Source organism: Perna viridis, chromosome 7, assembly GCF_037379345.1.
Source record: "Perna viridis isolate PV_CMFRI_1.1 ecotype Kerala chromosome 7, ASM3737934v1, whole genome shotgun sequence".
NCBI classification, from domain to species: Eukaryota; Metazoa; Mollusca; class Bivalvia; order Mytilida; family Mytilidae; genus Perna; species Perna viridis.
Window position 1 is genome coordinate 6,067,299 of NC_142451.1, and position 11,091 is coordinate 6,078,389.

Genomic DNA, 11,091 nt, shown 5'->3' on the forward strand with positions numbered 1-11,091 from the left:
AACGGACAGCAAAAAGCAACTAAAAACAAACATGTACCAAACTAAACCAATAGAACAACACAACTCCGATTAACCCAGATAATTGGTAGTAGGCTTTACTGATAAAGTTATGCTTGGTATTGTAAAGGGTAGAGGATAACGTGAGACAGAGAGATAATAACTTAATTTTGAAGAGATGATTCGCGACTTAAAGCATATTTGAGTTTTATGCGTGTTCTCTGACATGTCCGCTTGCTATTTATTGCTGTTTATATTTTACCTAGTTTTCATCTATATACTTCTCTAACACATGTACAGACACTTGGGACCAGGATTTTTTTTATTTTCCTAAAAAATATCATTAAATCATTTTGTTTCCATATTTGAGTTTTATGCGTGTTCTCTGACATGTCCGCTTGCTATTTATTGCTGTGATGCCTAGTTGTTAGAGAAGTACATAGATGAAAACTAGGCATAGTATAAACATCAATAAATAACAAACGGACAAGTCAGAGAACACGCATGAAACTCAAATATGGAAACAACATGATTCAATGAAATTTTGAGGAAAATTGAAAAAAAATCCTGGTCCCAAGTTCTTGTGGAAGTGTCCAGAGCTAAGTACGGACACTCCGAACTTGCCGGTTTTGTATGTTCCGATGTCTAACATTAAAATTCATAGAAAAAAAACGTAAGAGTTATAGAAAAATAATTTATCTATTCAGCATTCATCAACCTAAAAATTCCATGAGAAAATGGTATGCGTAGACCTTTTTTTCTTTTGTATTCAAAACTTTAAATGTCAGATGCCATCGCCTTCTCTAAAATCTCAACTACTGCTTTCTGATTGATTTTAGTCACGATGTTAACATTCGGCTTTTTGCCGGTACGTTTGCCCCAGTCGACCACCATTTGACCTCGCGTCAGGTCACCCTTTAGTTCAATATCGGCATATAACGATTTAACTTCAGAAACAACCTCACTGTTCAACATTACCCCCATAATGAACTGGTCAGCCATGATGTAAGAAGAGTCAGAGCCCTTCTCTATAAGTTGGAGGTAATGTTTATTGTAAGGGTACTGTTCAAGTTTTTCAAGAAACCGAATTTTTGGAGAATCAATCTTCCATAAACTAAAATACCATTCCTGTAAATTGAAAAGCAGGCTATAAATAAAAGACTCTTGTATAGAAAGACATGATTACGTGAAGTAGACAAATAAATGGTCAGATAAAAAAAACTAAAAGAATGATCCATACACACTATCAATATCTGTGAAGACATTCAGAAAATGAATACAGTGCGCCTACGAAAAGTCTGAAAACAATGAACAAAATGAGATTCCTCATACCAAAATGTTTATTTAATCTGTACAATTTGGTTTTGAGTTACTGTACGAAATGTGAACGACAGTGATATATTGATACGTTAGTTTATCAAAGAGTAATCCAGGGCATCAAAATTTGAGCAGTGACCAAAGAATAAATTCTAAGGATAAAGACAAGATAGGTAAAAAAAGACACACACACAAAAAACATGAAATAACCAAAATAACATGTCAAAAGAAACCGAAGTAAATGAGCAACCTGGACTCCCCTAATACACTCAAAACATAAATCAACTAAGCACACACAGAATTTGGAGAAAAAAATACTTGCCCAAGAAAAAGCGTTATCCAAGCACACCTCCCAACCCAATAAAGTTTTAGGACATTCCAGTCCGTGAAGCACCTCTTTTGCTGCCTCGGGATCTGTATAAAAGTTAAACTCGGCAGTGGTACCGTCTACGTTACCTTTAGCTGAAAAAATAATCAACGAAAGGGTAGGAATAGAGAGTAAGTTTCAATACTCATTAAATGGTGTTTCTTAAATGTATGTTCAAGCATTTAATTTCAGTTACAATTCTCGTTTAAAAAGCTCCACCATGGCATGCATCTGTAATGAAAAAAAATAAAAAATAAAGTCATGTCTGTCTTATAAATTGTTCCGGTTCAAGTTCTCTACTCTTGTGACGTTACGCGCGCTGTTCGTACCTACAGTGGTAAAACAACGTCACGACGTTTTTGGGGGAAAATCAGAGGAAATGTGGACGCTATTTTTCTTTGATAAAAAGTTATCTGATAAATAACCACGAAAACAATATCAACTTTCCGTGACTAACAATCAACCGCACCATGCAATCTAGAGGCTAAAAACCACTAATTCCACTTTCCATAGGCTTCTATGCTAATTTCACAATATTCAATGGCTTCTCTGGACTTTACCTTAACTTTAACCTGCAGAGGACTATATATCAGCATGATTCTACATATGTCAGCTCACAATCCTCAGAATGGCATGTGAGGTTAGCAGACTTGCAGTGCAGTACTGGTCACCGGAAGTGAAGGGTCTATAAATAGCATGGGAAATCCCAGTGTTTTCACAAGATAGGGGTATATTTAAAAATCATTATGGAGATTAGGCTTCACATCACAAGAAGCAAAATGCACATATAAAATGTACAGAAATGTTTTTCCTTTCAGAAACTGCTTAAATTTTTTAAATAAGATGAGAACTTTTTTCACAGCACTATGAGGAACAGGGGTAATTTCTGCGTAGGACTATTTTTGCCTACGTTCCAAATGCTCATTGGTTGAATTGGTGGTCTGTAACCTAGAATAGCTTTAAAGAACTCAGTCTGATGTTTACAATGTATTATAAATTATAAAATTGCTTTTATAAAGAAATAAACAAGAGAGCAATACTATTATTAGTAATCCTCTTGAAATAAATTAACATTAAACGTTATTTTATTGTAAGTGAGTTTTGTATTTGTGACATATTCCCATATCCTTTCTTTTTCTAAAGACATATTTAAAATATTTGTGTCGGTGCCTCATCCAGTAATATTTTTGTTTGATTCTCTCCTGTTGAAAGTTTTCATGAGGAGGAAACACAAAAAAAAAATGTTCCTGCCATGGTTGATGTGCTGTGTATTTAATATAACATTTCCCCATATCCTTTCTTTCTCATGACAGTTTTTTTTTCACCGAACCCGTGTATTAAAGTTATCACAAGGAAAACTGTGATGGTAAAAATAAAAAAAAAAGGTTTTTATAGGCCTAGTTGCGAATATTTTTATAATCACAAACTTTCAGCATCATACATGTATATTTAATTTAATGGTTAATCTAGGTGTGTGTCTTTTACTGTAAGAATGACATTTTCGAAACCGCACTGGTGATTTTTTTTCTTAAAAAAATACGACAATATCGCATTTTAATTGTTGTTTTGAATAAAATTCTAACTTGATAATGCGAATTGTAGCTGTTAAGTGTAAACTCATGCGAAAAAAATCGCCAACCACACTTACGGAACGTCGCTTTTACCGTTATTGAAAACGTGATTTTTATGGCGTTGTGACAATTTGTAAGATTTGTAAAATATGCTGTTGTAAGAGTAATAAGAATCAGAAATTAAAAGTCTAGGACTTAATGAAAAGCTGAGAAAAATAACATTAAAAAAACAGTTGTTGTTGGAAAACGGAATGTAGCAATAATATAAAAACAGGACGTGAACTATGCATAAATTGCCGTAATGCGAAAAAGAGCATGTGTGACATTTTGTAAGACTCAATAAAAGTTGCCGTATTTCTTAAAACTCTGTTTTTCTTTTAAAATATGTTGAAATTTATGATTTTGAGTAAAATAATATTACTTAAATGTAAAAAGAATGTACCTCTGTCCATATATGATACTCCTTTTCTTTGTTTGAATTTGTGTACTAGTTCTGTGGGACAGTTTTGTCCTTGGTATTTCTGAACAATTGCTGGGGAATGAGGTCACCATGACGTCAAAATAAAACAACATTAAAAAAACGTGGATATTTGCCATTAAAAAAAATTGTTTTATTATAAAAAAAATAAATTTTCTATGTCATTTTGAAATTATTCGTGCGACTAAAAATGTTACCTGGGACAGCTGAACAATTACAGATTTCAACATTTTTAGGATGTATATATATGACTACGGCACTTTATCCTGACATTTATCCAGCTAAATATATTGCCACACCCATATTCTGTAAGAATAATACATAATTCGAAAGACTACAACAGGTTAATTAGTTTTATCGCATTTTTAATGGTCGATTACGCCGCTATTTTGAAACAAGTACGACCAGCGCACGTTAAGTCTATATAAACATCAATTTAATTGAAATTATCTGTCCTCAAAAACCATGAAACCGCATGTTCAGTAAGAATAAAATACATACCGTAATAGTTTCCACCCATGATGTAACAGCTTTTAAGCCTTTTCCCCAAACTTTTGTCCAACTTGATTGCATTTGCTATGTTTGTCAAAGGTCCTAAGCAAACTATCGTAAGTTCACCTGATAAAAATTACAACTGAAAAGTTTTAAAAATTGCAGTAAGACGAAAGTTTTTTTTTCATTTTCAGAATTTCGTTTCCATACATTATCTGAACCTGGTCTATAGAGTGTTTTGATGACCTAAACTTATAATCTTACGTTGAAGGCAGTTTTGAGGGATTCATAAGTATCATATTGCCGAAGATTTTTGTTCCATTATAAAAAGACACTTTTTACAGCATGATACCAAACACGTTTTGGCAGGGCCATAATTCATGATAAACAAATTGAAATTCAAGGAGAACAAGTGATTTGTACAACAAACACTTTGAATGTGACATACAATGAAAACTGAGAGTAAACCAACAAAAAAAAAACGAGAATCAATAAATAAATAACTGGTCCATTACAGTGTAATAGAGTGTCATTCCAGTAACTAACCGGAATGTTCGGTGGAAAGCCGTAGTAATGCATTGACACCATCTTCCTTTTGGATGGTATCAGCATTTGGTGCTTGAGGATCGGGACACTCGCCAAAGCCATCGTAACCATGGTAGTAAGCACAGTCTTCTACATCCTTTCCGTTGAAGGCCTTTTCGCTTCCGACAAATACAGGTATCTACAAAAGCTAACTGCCCATGAATCTGTTTTGGAGGATTTTATTCAAAGTTTATGTTTAAAATTAGGGTCAAATTTTGTAAGAGGAAAGAGTTGTTTGAAAAGAATATGTAACATTTTGTTGATGGGTGGTTATCGGTCTGGTATGATTAATGTACAAGTACATGTACATGTATATGATTCTGTCCTGTATCTAAAGTGTCATTTTCACATTACACGATCGAATTAATAATAAACGGGTAAATATGTTGACAACTCGAGACATCGCAACTGATGACCGACATCATAAGCTTTTGCATGAATATTTATTACGTTTGATTAACGAATCCTATTAAATCCAGAGGCAGATCCAGTGGGGGGAGGAAGGGGAACGTGTCCCCCGGCAGTTGTCACTTAAAAAATATGGGGTAATTTTGTAATAAAAGTTTTTGTTTTTGGCAATGAATAGAACTTTAAATTATAATAAAACATGTTATATGTACATAGTGAGCACTGTTTAAAAATGGATGTTTTACATCATATATTTACGTGTATAAGTTTGGTCTTCAACTAGAGCTCAAGTGTTCATAATAATGACTGAAAGAAACAGTATCAAAGAAAAGGTTCGTGATTTTAACTATTAGACAGAGCGACTCTTAATATATTGATCTCGTTTGATCTGCTAACGCATGGATACCAACCCAATGCTTCATTTACATTTCCTTCTTCCATGTTTGGTGAACGCAACAGGTCCTATCAGTATAGTTGGTTTAGTCGTTACCCTGGACTCTGTTATTCTCCAAAAATAGATGCTGCTTTCTGTTTCTATTATATGCTCTTTTCACCTCACTCCGAAAAGGAGGGGGACTTGTAAAGTCATCTTTTACCAACTGGAAAAAGGCCACAGAACTTTTTGGCAACATTTCCGATTACAAGTTGTGAGTGTGAACGCAGTATTAGCACATTACATCTCTTAAAAACGTATTTGAGAAACGCGATGAGTCAAGACAGACTTTCCGCTATCGCACTGATGTACAACCATTCTGACATCGAAATTAAGCCCTCAGACATTGTGGGTATCTTTGCAAGAAAATAACCCCGGAAGATGCTGCTACTGAGTTACTTTGATGAAGATATGCAACTTTCATGAAACTTATCAATAAATGTTTGATCTGCATTAAAGCCATAAACACTTCTTTTTTTAATTTGTGGGTATATGGGTGGTAATCATTTTAGTCCATTTTCTCTGCAAAGTTGTGCCCCCGACAATGCTACCCCTGGATCCGCCCCTGAAATGTAAGCTATTTATAGAGGTCAACTCCACTTGTGCATCAGTTATATACCACTGCAAGTGGACCAAAGGTGCTCGAGGCTATACCAAACCAGTGGTCAGATTTGTCAGACTTGTCTGACCCCGAATTATATAAGATTGTATTTATATTTATGGAAATTTGCAGTTTAACAAATTTCAAAATACCTAAAACACTGATACTTCATTCCTTGTATTGCACATGGTAGTTTGGCTTCCTATGTCCATAGTTTTTGGTTTTGAGTACTTCTTTTAAACAATTAAGAATTTGATTCTAACGCTGCTGATGAGAGATTCCCCCTTGAAACACGTGTAAAGCATATCGAAATTTCCAATATATATTTCTTGTTTTTATACGGAAAGAAGCAAAACAAAACAAAAAAAAAAACAAAGTTATATAGAGACTTAATACTTCGAAAAACACTTATTTTGACAATCAGTGAACACTAAGAAATTCAGCGTATGATTGTTTTTTTTTTTTTTTTGTAATAATGAATCATTTTCATCACTTATAAAAAAAAACACCACTCACGTATATTTGATTGTTCATACTATTATCTTGTCAATAGCAAAAAATGCGTACTTGAAATGGTTAAAAACTAAGATCAAATACATCAAAAGTAAACATGAGCTATCTACACTACCCAGACGAAAATACCTAATTTTACATTTTAGACACGCACTCAGTACAAAGCCTTGCCCTTTGTATGTTTACCTTTGGCGCAAATAAAAGGTAAAATTATGGACCAAATTTAAGGCTGCAATTTTGAAAGTTTTAACCATTGTAATCGATATGACGAACCAAGACGCAGCATCCACTGTACATTACAAAATAATAATAATAAATAAAACATACGTGTGAAATCGAAGTGGTACCCAAAAATAGTTAGCATATCAATATTTAGGAAAGTAGTAAATAAATACTTACGTCTAAGCGACTAGTAAGTTTAAGAATTCTCAAAACGTTCAAAGCAACTTGATGAGGGTTTGTATTTCCAGAAACTGTTGTCATAGCAACAATTTCCACTTGACTGGAAGCCAAGGCCATCAATATAGCTTGTGCATCGTCTAAACCTGCATCTGTATCTATGATAATTTTTTGCTTTGTTTTTTGATTATTCATTATATATCTGAAAAAAAAGAACATGTATAAGATTTCAGAAGTGATTTGAAACTTCCGTCCCATTGCAGTACATTTTTTAAGGTTTGATTGTTTGGGATTTAACGTCCTGTGACAGATATGACAGGAAAGTTTGGCAGTAAGATAGTAGCGGTCCAGGCTTCATAATTTCTCTTTATGGACTGTCCTGCCTTTTTGTAATGGGAAAATTTGGGTCCTTTATCTTCTAAAATTTTCATCAACCCCCAACCACCCCCAAATATCAAATGGGGTTCCCTATTTAAACAAGCTACATCCTACAACAGAAAGCAATTTGCGAAGTGGACCACGTGCAGTGGAGATGTACCCAAATACTTAAAATCGCTTGTAAATACAGAGTACCCCCAAAACATTAAAACTTTTTTCGCTAGACTACATATATAAACACCTTCCGATGTTGGTCAATTTTAAAGCCAATATTAGTGTATGTACTTCTTTTACTTACTGGTTGGAAAATGCAAGTGACGAATGTATCCAGTGGTTATGAAGTATCACTCTTCCGAGTCTCAGCGAATTCCTGTATAGACCAGAAACAACCATGTATGCACTCTCTCAATCTATCATTATTCCTTCATCCTTACTAAAACGTGAGTTACCGATATACTTCCGTTATATTATACACACGTGGATCGGCCTTTTAAATTCTTGACCTAATTAACACCCGCCAAGTTGCTCATAAAAAGTCAAGTCCGGGGTAGATAAACGAGGAAAGGAAAAATATGACCCGTTTGAATAAATCAGTTTTCATGGTACAGATGGATACACCATAACGATCCACGAGTTCATGATGACGACCATAAAACTTCTGTAGTGATGACTTAAATCTTCTAGCAACATAACCCTTTCCAGAAGCCTATTTGTTAGAGTTCTAGCGCGATACAAAAAGTATTGTATTGAATATGGCAACTTATCATATTCATTCATTAAACATGTCTACTAAGTGTTTTTTTTTTTTTACCCTTTGAGTGCCAAGGCTTTTCCTACTCTTATGAGTCTCGCATAGACGGAATGATTGAACATGTCATAATCTGGGTTTCTTTTCAACTGATTCTCGTACTTGCGCCCCCTTCATAAAATCCTGGATCCACCCTGTTTATTATGAATTAAAATTTACTACCGGTAATTAAACCCGGAGAAGTTTTTCTGGCTTATGAATGTGGAAGATCTTCAGATCCGTTGTCAAATAACATGATAAAAAGAGAGTGGAATGTGAACGACGAAATTTCATTATTAGTATTATATTTCGTTTGATTTGGTTTATTTATAAATTTAACATTTAAAATTTTTGAATTTCTTACGCGAGACACGGGAATAACTTTCTGTTATACCAGTCTGTGATGTTGCATCGTCATCTGATGTCTCTTCATATACAGAATGCATGAATATCATATTTTTTTATTTATTTTATTTCATCAATCTGTAAATTAACCATCTCCTCTACACCATGCACATGCGGCAAGTCAGCATTTTGTTCAATACTTGACTGGACCATTTACATCGTCCCATTCAGACCAACAGACTAAGAATTATATACCAAAATGATCAGATCCCATATGCTTAAGGTGGATTATACCTTTTATTTCTAGTAGATAAATTTTCTTATTTTTTCTCCAAGATGACCTTGAATGAATATATTTTAGAATTTTAATGTAAAAAACATAGGTCACCAAACTTGATTTTAAGATAGTTGAGCCTTATGAAAGCCGATATATTACTACATTTATGCGGATTCTATAAGGAATTTTCAATTTCTAAAAATCAAAGTACTCATGTAATGAATCAATTTATATCGATCGTTTGAATTTTTATCGTCAAAGTACAAAAATATGGAATAAAAGGAAAGCACGGGATCGAATTCAAACGTATCACAACACAAGCTTATTGTTATGAATATTTAACATTGAACTTTGTTTTATTTTTTTTTAATTCACCATTCTGATTAAGAAGGTCATTTAAACACACACACACACACACATTCATGATGCATCGTAACAGTGCGCCAGTTTGCGTAATATTCAGTTCGATATCAGTTTGCATGGAACACCTAGATGAATGTATAAAAAAACTCTCAAACATAGTGCATAATTGAACTGCTATCTACTTGTTGGCCATTCTTGGTTATTAAATAATTAGGTCAAAATTCAATTGATCGACCCTCAGGTCGAAACTGTCTGTTACATCATTCAAAATTAAGCCACAGTCATTGAAATAAATCATATCCTTAGATACATAATCCCCTCCACTAGCTACATTTCTCAGTTAGTAAGCTATATAGCTCAAGTGCCACAAATTATTCCTCAGACACGTATTTGTCATGTAAAAGCACTTAGTGGACTCGTAGTTCAAAAGACACCTACACTAACACATCCGTGAACTATGAAGTCGTGGAATATAGTTTTAACAATCGTGTCTAGTGCAGGAACATAGCCATGCGCCCACAGCTGTTATAAGAACAAAAACATGGCCAAAATAGTCAAATAGGTTATTAAGAAAAAAAAAAGCAACAACACCAGACCAAAAAATGTCACATTTCCCGAGGAATGCATTATCGAAATTCCTATGATATCGTCTATGCAAAGTTTCATTTTTATTTGTCATCTTCGGGCTTCCGATGTCCCGTGGCGGTAACCATAATAAAAATGCAAGGTACAGTGGGAGATACATCAGGTTATTTTTGGGAGTTATGCTACCCCTTTGTAAAAAATGACCAAAATATGAGCGGCAAATAATACCCTGAACCCATTTTTTTTAGTTAAGTTTCTTGATCGGAACCACATGCACCCCTTTTATACGCCAGGGCCTGCATGAAAAATTTGCGGACAACTATTTCAACTGATACTCAGTATTCCTCTATATATTTCAATTCTATGATTCATGACTATTTATAATCTCGCAGGCCTTCATTTCTCGCTAAGCATCAAATGAATTATTATGCGTTTTAAAATAAATAGGCAACGTAAATATATCGACACTGAACGACTGGTTTATTCGGGTAAATGCATAGAAATAAATAGGTACTGATGAGGTTAGGTGTAAAAACTTTTTTAATCTTACCAATCTAATTTTTATGTAAAAAATGTCGTTTGAAATAATTTAAATATATTTATTTTTAATTGGTTCGTTGTTAATACGAACAGAATTAATAAGCATATTCAGTTCGCAGTAAAAGTTGTTTATTGGCGTAAATAACACAGAAATGAATTTGATACATTATAAATACCAATAAAGGCGACCTAAATTTCTGCAATTGAACCTTTATGGGGTATGCCAATATAGGACTACTTTCCTGCGGTCGTGTAAGATAACTGCAGATGCTATCAGGCTTTGCAAATTCAAAGCCTCTGGCAACTGCTGTATCAATTTAAATTGATAAAAATGGTTGATAAAAATTTCTTAAAAATTACAGAACACTTTACCGTCATTCTCACATATTTCAAAATGAAAACTGGGGGTCACCTAACTATTTTTTCTCGCAATATTAAAAAAAACCAAAATTCCCTCTACATTTTCCCTTCAAAAGATTTTTTCTGCCAATTATCTTTCCTTGAAAGAGCCTTTTAAAAAACTTTTTTAATCTTACCAATCTAATTTGTATGTCAAAAATATCGTTTGAAATAATTTAAATATATTTGTTTTTACATCATTTCAAACACTATTAGTTCATAGAAAGTATGATTTTGCAAGGTGACAGAAAAAAAT

At 33.7% G+C, this 11,091-nt stretch overlaps 1 protein-coding gene across 2 annotated transcripts; it reads right to left on the reverse strand.

Moving 5' to 3' along the window:
* Nucleotides 1–677: 677 nt before the first annotated feature.
* LOC148611090 (nucleoside hydrolase-like) lies at nucleotides 678–8,211 on the reverse strand. Of its 2 annotated transcripts, XM_088591233.1 has the most exons (7): nucleotides 7,838–8,211; nucleotides 7,162–7,363; nucleotides 4,769–4,946; nucleotides 4,232–4,348; nucleotides 3,695–3,784; nucleotides 1,637–1,776; nucleotides 678–1,125 (listed from the first exon to the last, which is right to left on the reverse strand). In XM_088591233.1, the coding sequence occupies exons 1-7, from the start codon at nucleotides 7,930–7,932 to the stop codon at nucleotides 775–777; spliced, it is 1,173 nt and encodes a 390-aa protein (XP_088447359.1). In that variant the 5' UTR covers nucleotides 7,933–8,211; the 3' UTR covers nucleotides 678–774. The 2 variants fall into 2 exon arrangements, with proteins under 2 accessions (XP_088447359.1, XP_088447360.1); XM_088591234.1 differs by lacking the exon at nucleotides 3,695–3,784 and having other exon boundaries at nucleotides 7,838–8,202.
* Between the last annotated feature and the right edge of the window lie 2,880 nt (nucleotides 8,212–11,091).